The 18,455-nt window shown below is 48.1% G+C and overlaps 1 protein-coding gene across 1 annotated transcript in view; it reads right to left on the reverse strand.

Annotated features, from left to right (window-relative positions):
- Positions 1–13,726, reverse strand: part of SYNGR3 (synaptogyrin 3) — a 57,362-nt gene extending 43,636 nt beyond the window's left edge. Inside the window, exon 1 of the mRNA XM_073648399.1 lies at positions 13,191–13,726. Within this exon, the coding sequence (XP_073504500.1) occupies positions 13,191–13,289 (99 nt within the window). The 5' untranslated portion in view covers positions 13,290–13,726. The remainder of the gene's footprint in view (positions 1–13,190) is intronic.
- Positions 13,727–18,455: the final 4,729 nt, after the last annotated feature.

An 18,455-nucleotide genomic window follows, 5' to 3' on the forward strand; every position in this document is an offset into this window, starting at 1 on the left:
ATGTCAAGGTGTCAATCAGACCTTTTCATGACCAAAGTAAAGAAACACACAGACACAGTGTAAACACTTTATTTGAAATACAACACACCCATTCTTTAATTATTTAAATGAACCATCATACTCACCCCAGTTCTATGGTAATCCAAGGGCTTAAGCAATGTCCCACCAACTTTATAGCTCCAAAAATCATTCACTGATGCTCAAAAACGCTTCAAAAAACGCGTTGTGTTTTTTCTGGCAAGGAGAGACAAAAACGCTCAGGAAATTTCTGCTTCAAATCTGCATCGTGGGTACATACCCTTACAGATTTTGTAATGGGGCCCGACAACTGCAAAATCCCTTTTTGGAAACTTTCCCCTTTCCTTAAACTCTTAACTCATTTATCAAGTGCTGTGACTCGGCCACCATTTTCTGATTTTCAGCAGCCAGAAGCAGAAGTCCTGATACCAATATGTGCCACCAGCTTCTACTGACATCACTGCATCTCTACGCTGAGCCCTGGCGGCGGTGTCACCCACCCGCAGTGCCAGCTGTTGCTAAACAACAGCACAACGACTTTGAAACGGAGCATCTACACACATAAAATTTACATGAAATCCATTTGTAACTAAATTTTAATGTTTTCTGTAGATTAAATCAGTCCTGTTGCTAAGCAACTAGTTGTCAGGGTGACCACCCTTTAAGCTGACGAAGCTACGTGTCCGGAAGTTGTCACAGGAAGTGTTATCTGCTATACAGTAAACGGCCTCTCTATGCTACATGGATCAGTTTTATGTTGCTTTTGGGGCACCAAGAAGCATAAGGAGACTACGATAGACTGCAGGCCTCAATTTCCCAAAATGTCAACAAAACAACTGTCTTTAATGCTCTTAGCATCCAATCACAGTTCAGCTTTCATTTTTTAAACTGGTCTAGGTAAATTAAAGCTGCGCTGTGATTGGTTGCCACATTCTTGTTTACATTAAGAGGGTTAAACACCATTTAGGCCTAAAACCATATTTCCTACAATTGTATTTTGCACATTCCTAGGGGAGGGCAGGCGTGGCATCTGCCCAGGGTGCAGCCAGCAGGGGAGCCCCGTCAGGCGGCTTGATGCAGCTAGTCTCCCCGAAAGCTGCATTTTGCCGCCCGTGGACTGGGAGTTGGCTGTTCTCTGAGCCGACTGTTAAACTGACAGCCGGTTCAGATAAGGTGCAGTGCACCGTCTGCCAGTGATCAATTGTACTCTTGTTTTTCAGACACGAGTACAATGGAAGCCCTGGCCGTCGGGTCAGGACGACGTCAGCAGCGTGATCAGGCTGCTGATGTCACTCGACGGCGACGCTAACAACATTAGTGGTAAGTGCTACCGTGGAGCTGAATACACAAAATATTTATTGTAACGGGGGTCGGGAGGGAAGAAATAAGTTTTGAGGACATAGTTTTGGGAGCGAGGAAGGGATGGGTGCAAACACAATATGGAGATTGGGGGGGAGCGGGAGAAATTTGAGTACACAGTTTGAGGAGCAAGGGGACACATGGGGGAGGGCATGTATGAGGAAACAGTATGAGGGGGCCATGGGTGGAGACACAGTATAGTGAGTGGGGGGATGGGTGTGGACAGTATGAGTGAGGGGGGAATTTATGCGGACACAGTATGGGAAGCGAGGTACTGGGAACGAGGGAAGGGATGGGTGCAGACACAGTATGGTGAGTGGGGGGAAAGTGCAGATACAGTATGGAGAACAAGGGAAGGGATGGGTGCAGACACAGTATGAGGAGCAAGGGGGGGATGGGTGCAGATACAGTATGGTGAGTGGGGGGATGGGTGTGGACACAGTATGATGAGCAAGGGGGGGAATGTATGTGGACACAGTATGAGGAACAAGGGGAAGAATGTATGCGGACACAGTATAGGGAGCGAGGGTGATGAAATGAGTGCAGACACAGTATGGGGAGTAGGGGGAAGTGTGAGGAGGCAGTATGGAGAGCAAGGGGGTAAATATTTGAGAAGACAGTATGGTTACTAGGGGGGATGTGAGAGGAGATAGTTTGAGGAGGGAGAGGTATAGTGAGGGGCAATTATTTATTCAGGCGCACAGCGTAGAACAGATATTTTTATTCAGGAGCATTATAATGACACTGCTATTTTTAAGGGTATCGTGTGGAGATGTGCTGCACAAGACAGGAGAAGATGGAAGTCTGCAGAGACGAGCTGTGGCTGTGAATAGTCATCATGGCGTTTGGACAAGATGAAGAAAAGAACGGAAGTGACTCCAATAGGAGACAACGTCATCCATAAAGTACCTGGATGTAAATGTTTTTTGAGATACTGACTAATTCTCATCAGTACTGTGGTTCCTGTATGGTCCGTAGTCAGATGAAGACTTTTATGGACAACTCCCAGTATCTCCTTACCATTGTTAAGGATGTACTGAAAGTTGTAGGTTCATGCGATACAAATGTATATTGGTTTGACCTGACATTACAATTGATGTACCATGGTGGTCATGGTGATGTATTCCTGTTCTGATGAGGGTTTTGATGCTGTGTTTCTGTACTGATGGGGGTTATATGGATGTATTTCTGTACTGCTGGTGGTTCTGATGATTAATTTTTGTACTGCTAGTGGCTCTGATGATAAATTTCTGTACTTCTGGTGGTTCTGGTGATGTATTTCTGTACTGTTAGTGGTTCTGACAATGAATTTCTGTACTTCTGGTGGTTCTGGTGATGTATTTCTGTACTGTTAGTGGTTCTGAAGATAAATTTCTGTACTGCTGGTGGTTCTAGTCAGGGCCAGCTCCAGGTTTTTGTGAGCCCTGGGCGAAAGAGTCTCAGTGGGCCCCTTTAACACATACCACGATTCATGATGTACAGATACCCATACAGAATACTGGCCCCCATATAATGCTCCATACAGAATACTGGGCCCCATACAGAATAGTGAGCCATTATAATGGTCCGTACAGAATAATGGCCCCCATATAATGTTCCATACAGAATACTGGCTCCCATATAATTATTATTATTATTTTTTTTTATTATAGGGCCATTTATTCCATGGCACTTTACATGTATATAATGCTCCATACAGAATACTGGCCCCCATATAATGCTCCATACAGAATAATGAGCCAATATAATGGTCCATACAGAATACCGGCCCCCATATAATGCTCCATACAGAATACTGGCTTCCATATAATGCTCCATACAGAATACTGGCTTCCATATAATGCTCCATACAGAATACTGGCCCCCATATAATGCTCCATACAGAGTACTGGCCCCTATTTAATGCTCCATACAGAATACTGGCCCCCATATAATGCTCCATACAGAATACTGGCCCCCATATAATGCTCCATACAAAATACTGACCCCAATTAATGCCCCATGCAGGCTGGGCCCCCATATAATGCCCCATGCAGGCTGGGCCCCCATATAATGCCCCATGCAGGCTGGGCCCCCATATAATGCCCCATGCAGGTGCCCCCATATAATGCCCCATATAATGCCCCATGCAGGTGCCCCATATAATGCCCCATGCAGGTGCCCCCATATAATGCCCCATGCAGGAGCCCCCATATAATGCCCCATGCAGGTGCCCCATGCCTCCATACATAAAAAAAAAATCAAATACTCACCTCACCTGCTCCCGCTGCTCTCATTGCTGCCGCTGCTTCGGAATCCTCAGCCGCGCCGCCGTCTTCCCGCTCTGCGCTGTGACTGCACAGTAGAGGGTGCTGTGGAAAGACGTCATTGCGCCCTCTGACCTGAGACGTCACAGTGCAGCAGCCACGGAAGACACCGGACCTGCTGGTGAGGCACAGGAAGAGGTAAGTTTTGTGCCGTGGCCCTGAGCAAGCGGGGCGGGGGGGGGGGGGGGCGGGTGATGGCACCGCTCTCCTCTGCTCACGGGTCCCATAGCGTGTCGGGGTGCCTGACAGCGAGTGGGCCCCCCACCTGCTCAGGGCCACGGCACTAGCCCTGGTGCGCCAGGTGCTGACGCCGGGCCAGGTTCTAGGGATGTATTTCTGTACTGCTGGTGGTTCTGGATTCTTGTGCTGTTACTGGTTCTGATCCTGCACACATGTACCAATCCATAACTTGTAAGATTAAGTGATACATGGCTATGTTAATAAAGTGTTGTGCCCTCTGACCAAGTTAAAGGTTACTATGATTTTATTTAGGTTATGAGAATTAAAGTTTGTGATGAGACTGCATACTTCTGAAGTTTCACAGCGCGCACTGCACACTGTCAGGATTCTCTGGTGTCGGCATTGAGAGTGGGAGGTCACGAAACTGCAAGTATGCTATTTGCATACATGCGATCATGTGCTGACTAGACATGCGTGGCCTCACTCAATGAAAATGAAATGAGCGAGGCAGGACACGTCTAGTGGGAATGTCAAATTGCATACTTGTGCTCACATGATCGTCCACTCTAGCCACCGGCAAGGGAGAATCCTAAAAGTGTGCAGTGCACGCGCTATGAGAATTCAGAAGCCTGCAGTCTGTGGTCTTTCATCTCAAACCTGGACAAGCCCTTTAATTATAAAATGAAGCCCTGTAGCCAATCCTGACAGTGTGTAATATACTCACTTTTTTACAAAGTTCAGAAATTTTTCATGCCACAAAAACACTAAAAATAAATTATACAATTTTGGTATTGCCGTAATCGCAATGATCCAGAGAATCATGTTGCCAGGTCGTTTTTACTGTACAATGAACAAAATCTAAAAAAAACAGTGATGAAATTGTGGTTTTTTTTTAACCCTTTCACCGCACATAGAATTTTGTTTTTCCCCATTTCTCAATAAATTATATGGTAAGGTGAATCAAAACTACAATTCATCCCGCAAACAGCAAACCCTGAAATGGCTATATGGGCTGAGAAATAAAAAAAAAAGTGATGGCTCTTGGAAAAAGAGGAGGAAATGAACAAAAGCGAAAAAACAAAAATTGCTTGCGCCATGAAGGGGTTATATACGGATATGTTTCCTTTCCTATTTCGCTATATAACCAGGCGATATCAGTCAGGTCCTTGGAGTATCCGGCTGACCTCCCCTGTGGGAACTGTAATGGCGGCGGATATTCATCACCCGTACACCGGCTCTTTGCTATTACAACTGATTCTGTGCTTTGCGGAGCGGCAGCGCTGGTGTTGGAGGATTTGCCTCCTGCCTCCATCATCCCGGCGGCTGTAGTATGGGATTCTCATTACTATGCACCAATAGGCGGCCGGTGACATTCCCTGATGTCACGGTCACACAGCACGCCGCCACCAGCAGCTCACTCCACTCCTGTTTCCAGGAAGACGGCGAGGTGTTGCCTGAAATAAAGGCAGCGTTATCATACGCACAGGCTGCCGGAAAATCACACCTCCATGACGCAGAACCAGATGTGTCCTCAGCGTCTTCCCCTGTACATGCACATTATTACACAGAAGCCTTTAATAACATCATCCGATACTGAATGATCAGGTATAGATATTGGACGATGGATGACGTGCTCCAGTGATGACATTCAAATGACCTTGGATTAATAAAAACCAAGGTCTTAACAAATCAATCAGCCAAAAGCCCATGGGGTACATCTGACCGGAGCCGTCTATGCCCACTACGACTACACGCCTATAAGGTCTCCGCACGGCGTAGGAGCAAAATACTACCCTACTGGCACACACAGACCGTCCACAGGAATATACACTGTATGGAGAAATATAATAGGACATACATCTAATTCAGGTTTCTTATTTAGCCTTATTGTATAACCTCCAGCCCCTCACCCCGCAGTGTATAACATCTAGCCCCTCGCCCCCAGGTGTATAACATCCGGCCTCTCACCTCCCAGGGTATATCATCCGGTCCCTCCCCCTCCCCCGGTGTATAACATTCGGCACCTCGCACCCCCGGTGTATAACATCTGGCCACTCGCCCCCCTTGTATAACATCCGGCCCCTCGCCCCTTCGGTGTATAACATCCGGCACCTCTCCCCTTGGTGTATAACATCCAGCCCCTCGTGCTCCCGGTGTATAACATCCAGCCCCTCGCCCTCCCGGTGTATAACATCCGGCCCCTCAGCCCCCCTCGGTGTATAACATCTGGCACCTCTACCCCCCCACCCCATCCCGGTGTATAACCTCCGGCCCCTCTGTCCCCCGGTGTATAACCTCCGGCCCCCCGCCATGAAGTTTGCCTTTCCTAACATGTGACAGAACGGCCGGTGGTGCGGAGCTCCCTAATACCTCCCTGTAATAGGAGCCACCGGGGTAGCAAGTCCGTTCATGACATTTCTTCCTCCTGAATCTTCCACCATCACCTGTGAGTGATATTATCGAGAAGTGGAAGGAACCGCAGCAACTCAGCCATGAAGTGGAGACCCTGTAACGTTACATAGCGGGGGGCTGAGTGCTAAGAAGCAGAGGGCAGAAAAGTTACAAACGCTCTGCTGACCCCATAACTGCAGAGTCCAGATCTCCTCTGGTATAACATCAGCACAAACACTGCGCCCCTGCCGGGAGCTTCATAGCCGAGCAGCTGCATGCAGCCGTACATCACCAAGCACAATGCCGAGTGTCGGATGCAGTGGTGTAAAGCCGCCACCTCTGGACTCTGGAGGAGACGTGTTCTGTGCAGTGACGGATCACACTTCTCTATCTGCGTCTGGTGGAGGAGTCTGGGTTTGGTGATGCCAGGAGGATGTTACCCCCTGACTGCATTGTGCTCTATACAGATGGTGGAGGAGGATAATGCTATGGGCTGTTATCAGGGGGCGGCCTCAGTCCCTTAGATCAAGTGAAGGGAAATCTTAATCTTCAGCACAAGACATTGTGGACAATTGTAGCTTCCAGTTTTGTGGGAACAGTTTGGGGAAAACCCAAGACTGAGCCCAGTGCACAAGCTCCATACAGACATGGAGGGGGAGTTTGGTCGAAGAACATCACAGAGCCCGGACCCCAACTCCATCCAACACCTTTTGAATAAACTAGAAAGGAGCTTGTGAGCCCGGCCCCTGGGACAATCATTCCTCCAAATACTAGAGTAGGGGACCATGGCAAGGAGCAATTAAGCAAGTGCCTTGTCATCCCATTCAATTATGCTATGTAGAGGACTGCAGTAAAGTGATGAGGGTCCTCAGTACTGGGACCACCACCTCCTTATTGTTATCACCTATCCAGTGCATAGCTGATACATGCGTGCATACCAGGGAAACAAGTCTGGGGCAACTTGTCACAATCACAAACGTTCCATATGGAAATGCTGAACTTCCTTGTGCCGAGAAGAGATCATGTAAACCACTGGCACGCAGCGTGCCGCCCAATGACAAAACACACATGGGGAAATATTACTGCTGTACAGGTGCTTCCGCTCAATAATTATTATAGCCCCTAAATGAGGAAAGCACCAACCTAGGTGGAGTTCCCCTTTAAGTACTATATTAATTAAATAAAAACACCTGGTGTAAAAGTCAATCTGCTTAAACATTGTAAAATGATAAAAGCGGAAACATTATTTTCAACCCCATGCAGCATCTTAATGTCATGTACATCGGACTTCTCCCTAGCAGCTCTATCCCTATACCAGGAATACAACTCTGTGTTCACACCTGACTGCAGCAGCTCTCTCTGCCTCGCCCAGCACAGCGGTGCAGCGCAGGTTGGCAGCGCCCGGGTCAAGTATTTTTTGCCCCCTAGCCCATGATCTGTTAGTGCTCCCGGAGTTTCCTCCACCAGTTCAGTATTGTACCCCTTATACCCCATGAACATGTATTGTCATTTAAGCAAAATACTGAAGTCATTAAAGTTTGAATTTTAACCTCCCAAGTTTTTATTCTTTTTGCTAAATTATTAAAAATAAAGTTATACATTGTCATACATTTGTTTTTGCTTTTTTATTATATTTATGTAAAGCGCCATGGAACCTAATGGCGCTATATAAATATTTAATAATAATAATAATTCTATGTAACAATTTTATTAGCTGTTATTATTTATCCCTAACCTTAAACCTACACCTAACCCTAACCCAATCACTAGCTCTAAGATGCCCTAAATGTGACCCTAAACCTTACAGTAAACCTCATCCTAATCTTTTAGTAGCCCTAAGCCAAGCCCTTGTCCTAACCCAAGGTCTAACCTCAAGCCTAACCCTGAATCAATCACTAGCCCTAACCCTAGTAATTAGGTATATCAAAAAATATAAAAGCAGCTCTTTGTAATGAATGAAGACAGTATTGGATCCTTGGGCACCAGACTTGATTGAATACAATCTTCATTCAGTCTCTGCTGATCTTCTGTCATCTGAGTGGCTGCTTATGTGAAACCTAGCAGCGGAGATGAGTTTGTCATCGGGTGCAGCGCTCTGCATACGCAGTGACCGAAATGACAAATACTGATGTAATTATAGTTTGCACTTTAACCTCCAAGTTTTCATTCTGCTTTTTGCAAAAAATGTTAAAATAAAAAGTTATACAGTACAGACCAAAAGTTTGGACACACCTTCTCATTTAAAGATTTTTCTGTATTTTCATGACTATGAAAATTGTACATTCACACTGAAGGCATCAAAACTATGAATTAACACATGTGGAATTATATACTTAACAAAAAAGTGTGAAACAGCTGAAAATATGTCTTATATTCTAGGTTCTTCAAAGTAGCCACCTTTTGCTTTGATGACTGCTTTGCACACTCTTGGCATTCTCTTGATGAGCTTCAAGACGTAGTCACCGGAAATGGTTTTCACTTCACAGGTGTGCCCTGTCAGGTGCGCCGACGTCAGCTGCCGGATTTGATTGGCCGGCAGAGTGTATTGTAGCGCAGGGAGACAGAGGGTCCATGGGCCGCAATACACTTCAGCTGAATGTGCGTCCTCGGATGTCGGCAGTCCCCACTCCCGCATGGGGCCGGTCGCAGTTGCACTCTCATTACGCCCCCGGTAGGGACACATTATTTGCAGGGTGAATTCTTTAGTTAAGACGTTTATTTGTTCACACTTTTCCAAGAGGAATAACAGAGGAATGGAGGAAAACAGCAGCTTAAGAAAAGGTGTTTCAAAATTACTTGGCAATTACAATTTACTAAAAAAAATGTCAATAAAGCAGAAATAATATCCCTCTGCTAATATTGTGTCATTTTAACTTCCATCATTCTACGTTGACAGATTTTCTTATATATTATTACAGCGGGGGCACGGCTGTGATTTTCTCAGCTCCAAATCCACTACATAAACATAGTGTTAAATGGAAAAATTCTGTCTGCCTACAGCCACCACTAGAGGGAGCACACTGCATACTGGTTATACAGTGAGCTCCCTCTAGTGGTGGCTGCAAACAGATAAATGATAAAATTCTAACTGTGCAGAGAATTTGGAACTGAATTTTCCTGCATCTTCTTCCATTCCACCCCAATCGATCAGACTGTCCGCCCCATCATATTGTCTACTCCTTGGGGGGTATAAGCTTGATTCCATGACATGTTGTTTCCATACTGTTGATTCCATGACATGTATCCATAATTTACAAATCAATCAATGCGCTAATTAATAGTGGCAGGAAATGTGGGAGGTTGGGTAATAATCTATTCCTGGATCTACAGTAAATTACTGTGAAATCGAAAGGAAAGAAATAACCTTCAGCAGGAGGGGGGGGGGGCTTGTAATAAAAGCTTATTATGTCCTCCTGCCATAGAGACTCAGGAGATCCAGAATCCGGATTTAGCACCGTGTATTGGAACAAGCCACAGAGAATGGTAATTACTACCTAGAAAACACCGGATTCCTCTCACTATACACGCGACGCGCGTTGTGCGCAGCCCCATCTCCTCCTTCTGTAAGATCAGGATCCAGCTCTGCTGTTACAATGGCAATAAAAATGTCTGCTAACCCTTATTATTCTCTGTACAGTAGGATATGACATGAGCATGCCCGTAACGAGGAGGGCAATGCCAAAAATATACCCCTAGTATGAAATCACATCATACAAACATGTCCCTACTATAGGACGGTATAACATAAGCATGCCCTACAAAATGGTTTATGATTGGACATAGACATACCCATAGGACAGAAGCATTCTCAGAAAAACATAATAATTATATCCCTAGAACAATAAGGTATAACATAAGCATGTCCTTAACGATACAGCGGAAGTCTGCTCTTACCACAGAATGATATAACAAAAGCATGTCCCTGGTGTATGGTCTTATTAAAGAATGGTTTATTATGCCCACAGATCAGAATGGTATAACATAAGCACTCTCTGAGAACAGAATGATATATCATGATTGTGTTTCTTGAATAGCATGGCATAACATAAGCATATCCTTAATGCAAGATGGTATAGCGGAAATCTGCCTTTACACATAGACTGCTAACTCAAAAGCATGCCCCTAGAATAGTATGGTATAACATAAGCATGTTATTGCATTATTCTATGCTAAGAAATGTTCCCTTAGAATACAGTATAATATAACTGTGTCCTTAGTATAAAATGGTATAGTAATGACCATGTCCTTAGTGTATAATGGTATAATATAAGCATGTCCTTATGTAATGGTATAATATGAGCATGTTCTTAGCATGTAATGGTATAATATAAGCATGATCTTAGTATATAATGGTATAATATAAGCATGCCCTTATGTAATGGTATAATATGAGCATGTTCTTAGCATGTAATGGTATAATATAAGCATGTCCTTAGTGTATAATGATATAATATAAGCATGTCCCTAGTATATAATGGCATAATATGAGCATGTCCTTAGTATGTAATGGTACAACATAAGCCTGGTTATTACAATTTTAACACCAAGTGTCCCAAATATACTTCTCCCAGGCTTCTCTATCCCCAATGCAGGATCAGTGGAGGGGCTGGATGCACAGTGGAGGGGCTGGCTGCACAGTGGAGGGGCTGGATGCACAATGGAGGGGCTGGATGCACAGTGGAGGGGCTGGCTGCACAGTGGAGGGGCTGGATGCACAGTGGCGGGGCTGGATGCACAGTGAGATGCTGGATGCACTGTGGAAGGGCTGTATGCACAGTGGAGGGGCTGTATGCACAGTGGCGGGGCTGTATGCACAGTGGAGGGGCTGGATGCACAGTGGTGGGGCTGGATGCACAGTGGCGGGGCTGGATGCACAGTTGGAGGGGCTAGATCCATAGTGGCGGGGCTGGATACACAGTGGAGGGGCTGGATGCACAGTGGCGGGGCTGGATGCACAGTGGTGGGGCTGGATGCACAGTGGAGGGGCTGGATGCACAGTGGCGGGGCTGGATGCACAGTGGCGGGGCTGGATGCACAGTGGAGGGGCTGGATGCACAGTGGAGGGGCTGGATGCACAGTTGGAGGGGCTGGATGCACAGTGGCGGGGATGGATGCACAGTGGCGGGGCTGGATGCACAGTGGAGGGGCTGGATGCACAGTGGCGGGGCTGGATGCACAGTGGTGGGGCTGGATGCACAGTGGAGGGGCTGGATGCACAGTGGCGGGGCTGGATGTACAGTGGCGGGGCTGGATGCACAGTGGAGGGGCTGGATGCACAGTGGCGGGGCTGGATGCACAGTGGCGGGGCTGGTTGCACAGTGGAGGGGCTGGATGCACAGTGGAGGGGCTGGATGCACAGGGGAGGGGCTGGATGCACAGTGGCGGGGCTGGATGCACAGTGGAGGGGCTGTATGCACAGTGGCGGGGCTGGATGCACAGTGGCGGGGCTGGATGCACAGTGGAGGGGCTGGATGCACAGTGGCGGGGCTGGATGCACAGTGGCGGGGCTGGATGCACAGTGGCGGGGCTGGATGCACAGTGGAGGGGCTGGATGCACAGTGGCGGGGCTGGATGCACAGTGGAGGGGCTGGATGCACAGTGGAGGGGCTGGATGCACAGTGGCGGGGCTAGATGCACAGTGGAGGGGCTGTATGCACAGTGGAGGGGCTGTATGCACAGTGGAGGGGCTGTATGCACAGTGGCGGGGCTGGATGCACAGTGGCGGGGCTGGATGCACAGTGGCGGGGCTGGATGCACAGTGGTGGGGCTGGATGCACAGTGGCGGGGCTAGATGCACAGTGGAGGGGCTGTATGCACAGTGGAGGGGCTGTATGCACAGTGGCGGGGCTGGATGCACAGTGGCGGGGCTGGATGCACAGTGGAGGGGCTGGATGCACAGTGGCGGGGCTGGATGCACAGTGGCGGGGCTGGATGCACAGTGGAGGGGCTGTATGCACAGTGGAGGGGCTGGATGCACAGTGGCGGGGCTGGATGCACAGTGGCGGGGCTGGATGCACAGTGGAGGGGCTGGATGCACAGTGGCGGGGCTGGATGCACAGTGGCGAGGCTGGATGCACAGTGGAGGGGCTGGATGCACAGTGGTGGGGCTGGATGCACAGTGGAGGGGCTGGACGCACAGTGGCGGGGCTGGATGCACAGTGGAGGGGCTGGATGCACAGTGGCGAGGCTGGATGCACAGTGGAGGGGCTGTATGCACAGTGGAGGGGCTGTATGCACAGTGGCGGGGCTGGATGCACAGTGGTGGGGCTGGATGCACAGTGGAGGGGCTGGACGCACAGTGGCGGGGCTGGATGCACAGGCTGTGATCGTACATTGACATGCACAGCCCATACCACAGCACAGGTGAATAGGGGAAGATCCTGCCCTCATAGATACAAGGTGAATGGGGGGACTCCAGCAGCCTGATCATCATCCCCTCGGTATAAGCCAACTGTATAAGGGCTGAAGTCGGCACACAGTCATGTCGCTGTTTTGCTTGGCAGACAGGAGTGTCTATTGTCTGTGCACTGCTCATAATAAGTGGCCATCACAATGGCTCTCACTAGCCCAGGATCCCTCCTATTGTACTGGAGACAGATTCATATGCCCAGTGTATGGATCAGATGCTTAATGTATACTATCAGTATACAGCTCAGATGCTCAGTGTATATCAGTATATAGCTCAGATGCTCAGTATATAGCTCAGATGCTCAGTGTATATCAGTATATAGCTCAGATGCTCAGTGTATATCAGTGTATAGCTCAGATGCCCAATGTATATCAGTATATAGCTCAGATACCCAGTATACAGCTCAGATGCTCAGTATATAGCTCAGATGCTCAGTGTATATCAGTGCATAGCTCAGATGGTCAGTGTACAGATCAGATGCACATTACATTAGGTCCATCCATTGACAATGGGTGGTCCTCACTTACCCATGATGCTATCCTCAGGATGGTCTGTGGCTGTTTCAGGAATTCTATAGGGTCAAATCCTCCTCCTGCTCTTCCAGCTCCAAATGAAGCTCCTTCCATGTCTGCAGTGTCACTGCTCAGCACCTGCTTCCTCGCCTTGTCCTATAGCCCCTGCCCCTGGTAGGATCCCTCTGCCTGTCTGTCTGCCTGTCAGTCCTTCCTTCACCCTCCCCTCCTCTCTCTCCCTCTTGCAGACCCTTCCTCTCCTTTGCACTCAGTGCCTATGTTCTAGCAGTCTGTGTCTATGGTGCTGTGTGGGCATTACAGCCTGAGCTGTGGCACCTCCTCCCTCCTTCCATACAGTATATTTATTCCTCCTCCTCCCCTTCTCATCATCTTCTTCTTCCTTATCATCCCCAACACAGTTACTCTCTATTTTCCTTATCTCCCTTCTTCAGACCATCATCATCCTCCCTCCTCCTGTATTGAATACATTGCAAATGCCACCTTCTTCCTGGCATGAATGGGTTAAGGTGGCATCAAGGTGCAGGAGTCACTGCCTGATACAAATATTTACCTTTGATTCCATTGATATTACATTGTATCACACACAAGTCACATGACATTCTGTTGGGAAAATCGCCAGATTCACCAATAGTCAGCGACTGGTCAGGACGATAGATAATCATTTCTTTGCCATAGACTCATGTATAATCAGGAGGACCGCTGCTATTGGTTGCACTGGCCACAATATTTTGATGTATCATATAATAATTCCGATAATCCAGAACCTGATAATCTGCCATTTCCGGTAATCCAGCATAAAACAAAAATAACAAGGACCCTGGGGCAACGTCATACCAGAAGAACAGGACAGTTTTATTTTCGTTGTCTCCAATGTTTAACCCTTTAATGGCGCAGCCAATTTATGTTTTTTTTTTCGCCATATAGTTTTTTTTCCTCCCTCTTTTTCCAAAAGACATAACATTTATTTTTTTCATTTTTCGGTTGACAGCCTAATGAGAGCTTGTATTTTTTTTAGCTTTTTTTTTAGGGACGAGTTGTAGTTTTCCCTTAAAATGTACCGAAAAAAAGCAAAAAGAATTGTAAGGGGGATGAAATAAACTACAAGAAACGTGACGTAGAACATGTTAGTTTTCTTTTTATTTTAATGAATTAAAAAAAAATTCAGAATTTTGGAAAAAAAAAAATTAGGTTTGTGTCACCATCTTTCAAGACCCATAACTTTTAAGTTTTCTATCCATGTGAGGGCTTGTTTTTTTTGTTTGTGGTGAGATATAGTTTTTATTGATACCATTGTGGAGAACTTACAATATATTGATCGCTTATAATTGTATCTTGTGTAAATGGGAATTTTGGCGGTTTGATTTTTTTTTCCTTTACCTCATAGGTTAAATAATTTAATATTTTCATAGATTGGACTTTAATGGATGAGATGAAACCAAATTTGCCTATTTTCATGTCTCTATTCTTGAACAAGGAAAATTGGAGTGATCTGAATTCTGATTTTTTTTCTTTTTTTTTTCTTTTTAAATATTTTTTAAAACTTTTTTACACTTTTAAATATTTTGTACTTTTTTTTTTTAGTCCTAAAAGGCTACTTAAACCTGCGATCGTTTACTTCATTACTGCAGTATATCGTAAAAATCACGGTCTCCTATGACGCCAAGCCGCGAGCTTCACAGACATACCAGGATGTCACCAGCTGCTTCGGTAATCCATCGGCATTCCACGAGGTCTCAACAGGATTGTGCCATTTAAATGCCGCTGTCAGAGATTGATAGCAGCAGTTAATGGTTAAGTAGCAGCAATCGGAGCTCTGATTGCTGCTGGTAGGGGCAGATGCAGGCCGTGTAACACAGACAGCATCTGCCTTGTATGGAGCGGGCTCCGCTGTACTAGATATTCTTGCAGTTTTCTCATTTGTTCAGGTCATTCGTGCTCTGTCTTCTTCTCATCTTGAGATCCGACCCTCAACCCTCACCCACCAGGACACCTTCCCAACGTCAGGCATCTTTATGTCGGTCCCAGGATTGATATCCTTTCTGTTTTTCCTTACATGCAACAAACTCCGTTTGCTGTCAGTGACAGGAAACAATTGTTTCCACCCAGAGCGCTCTGATTTCCATTCACTTGCGGCAAGCAGACATCTTTAAAGCCCGGGATTTGATACACAAAAGGTTTCCATATTGTCTAATTGTTGCCACGTAATACAATTAGTGCAGGTCAGAAATAATTGTAAGACAAGTTTCAAGTTCTGGCAACTAATTAACAAACTGGGACAGGAACGCTAATTTCACTCTCCAGCTCCTGATATATCTGCGGTCATATATAATTAGTGTTATCTAATATTTACACATCTTATTGCCAACTTATTAGCAATAAGATAACCGATCATCTATTCGGGGCATGGGGTAGGCATCAGTGATGGTTATCTCGTTCAGCCTCCTGTAGTCTATGCAGAACCTTGTGCTCTGGTCCTTTTTTGGAACAAGGACTGTGCTGGCCGCCCAGGGACTGCACGAGGGAACCACCACTCCCAACTCTAACATTTCTCCTACTTCCCTCCGAATCATCTACTGAACCTCGGGTGCCACTCGGTACAGCTGCTGTCGAATCGTGTCCACTCGATGCTCAGTCAGAGTGGTCCGGCCAGGCTGGTTAGAGAAGAGCCCACAATACTGGTCTAATAACTCCCATAGTTGGCTGGATTGGGCAGGGGAGAGATGATCCCCTAAGGTGACTTGCTCCACCCCTCCATTTTCTTTGGTGTGCTGTAATATGTCCAGCAGGGGATCAGGTTCTGATGCATCTGGAGGGGGACAGCATATAGCTATCGCACATGTATCTCAGGCCTGGTATGCTTTTAATCGGTTAACATGAATAACCTTTGATTGGGTGTGGTGTGTGTAGAATGCTACCTGATAGGTGACTGCACCCTATTTGTCGACTATGGTATAAGGACCATCCCAGTTGGCCTGTAACTTGTCATGGCGGACGGGAGATAGTAACAGCACTTACTGGCCTACTGTGAATTCTCGGGGCTGGGTGCCCCTATCATAGTAGTGATGCGCCCCCAGGGCCGTGGGGTACTCGGCAGCCGGGCCCCTGTGTAGGCCGGTAGCGGAGTATCACGGTGGCTGACCTGGTCCGTGACCCAGGGTGGTCAGTGCAAAAGGGGGGTACTTTTATATGGGGGTTTTTTGGAATTGTTCGTGACGCCACCTGTGGATTGCAGCCAAAAGGAGCCACCGCTGCGGAGCAGTCCTCTGGAGCTGGTGTTACGGCAGCAGGGGTGGTGTGGCTCTCCACAGGTAGAGCAAGCTCCAGGGCAGTGTAGGAAAATGGTGGTTGCGCTGGGCGTTGTAGTGCAGAGAGGGAACGATGGCGCAGATTAACGAAGGGATGGAGGCAGTGCGGTGCAGTCATCCGAGTTTTTACTCACAGTTCTTATGAGGGTTTCACTGGTGCACTGTACAGGTGTCAGCCTCCCACGTCGCGCTGCGTTCACCAGGCCGGGGTTCAGCACTTCCTCAGGCAGATTAGGAGTACCGGACTGAACCCCACTTTATCGTGTTCCTAACTAGACTGTCTTTACGCTGGGTCTTTCTCCCTCCTGCCCTGCGCTTCCCACTCTCAATCCCGCTCGGGTGCTCTGAAGTCCCTCCTGTCCATCGGAGTTCACAGACCTGCTTGACCCTTACGGGGATTAGAATGAGGCTTCAGCAACTGACTATAGAAGCCAGAAGCCTCCGCTTTTTCCAGCCGAGACTTGAAGTACACGACTGGGCCAGGGGCCGGTCCCCTTCTTGCGGCCTACGATCCCTCTGTCTTCTGACAGATGCGGGGCGTACGGGTGCCTTCCTGCACTCGCCGTACCCCCTAGGATCCCTTCTACAGAGCGGAGCCTACTCCCTGCTCCCCTCCTGGGCCTCTGACACTAGGCCCTACTTGTGGAGCAGAGCTCCTACTGAGACTCTGCTCCCGGACTGTTCTTCTGAACTGTCCTTCTGAACTGAACTGCCACCCTAAGATGGCTTTCCTTTATATACCTACTACTATGGTGCTCCCCTAAACTGCTTCCTCCACCCACACCCACTACTGGTTCCCCCTACCTTTGGTTCCCCCCCTCCAGCCAGGGACAGGGCTCAGCAGGAAAACACAGTGCATCTTGCCCTTCCAGCCAGCCTGGAGCAGTGTAGTGTTGGATGTGACGCGCCCCTGGGCCTGAGTCGCGCAGCGTTGCGCACGCGGGAGCCTACCCGGAGCCGGATCGGATAGGGGTAGTAGTCTCGTGGCGATGACCTGGTCCGTGCCCAGGGAGTCAGACTAAGTGGCGGTATATTAGCAGTAGATGTAGGACGACTACGCCACCCGTTGAATGCAGCTATGGAGCTGCCACTGCAGGGCAGACTGCTGAGGCCGGTGGAAGGATGGTGCAGCGTGGATGGTGTAACCCCCAACGGGAGGGGTATGGCCTCAGGGCAGCCGACGTGGATGATGGGGGTAGCAGGAACCACTCAGAGGCGATGCGGTGTAGTTCAGGGTCTTTACTGGTGACAAAGATAGACCCTCCCGGAGTACTGGCTAGCGGTCGGGGCCTGGTCAGTCCTTGAGCAGATGGGATCCCCCTTTGCCAGGCGGAGTTGTAGGCCTCCCCAACTAATTGTACTCTTCTGGCTTCCTTGCTAGAGGCGGGTAAAGGTAGCCCACGTCCCTGAGTGTACCGTGTGGTGCTCACCCGTATGGCCGGTGACTCGGGGCCTTCTAGTGGCTTCCGCTCCACGACGGCGGTGCTGGTCCCATGCGTGTGACCGTGCCTTCGGGTTTCTTGGCCAGAGGACCTGAAATCCCCTGCCGGTCGGTTTCTGCTGCTGGGTCAGAGTTAATCCCCACAGCCTCGGACTCCGGGTCCGGTGGTAACTCTTCAATCAGGGCGAGCTCTTCAGCTGCCAGCCCCTGATTCCTTTTAGCACTGCTCCCACTGAGCTCCTGATCTTTCTTTCCTAAGCTGCTCCTCTTCTCCCTAACCCTGCCTCAGCCCCAGTTTTATATAGGGGAAGTCCTTCCCCTCCCAGGACCGGGCAGGAGGTGTGGCATGAATAGGATTCCTGACCAAGAGACCTCCCACCTGCTCTCAGACATAACATTGCTATTACTGTGGAGACCAGACCCCTGGGGTGCCACAGATGCAGGTGTTGGGGTTCCGGGCAGCACTCCCTCCTTACCTGAGAGAAGGGAGACACCACACCTCTGGGTGAAGTG

The sequence above is a fragment of the Phyllobates terribilis genome, unplaced genomic scaffold, assembly GCF_046119375.1.
Source record: "Phyllobates terribilis strain yellow unplaced genomic scaffold, ASM4611937v1 Scaffold_9__5_contigs__length_417890890, whole genome shotgun sequence".
Classification (NCBI taxonomy): Eukaryota; Metazoa; Chordata; class Amphibia; order Anura; family Dendrobatidae; genus Phyllobates; species Phyllobates terribilis.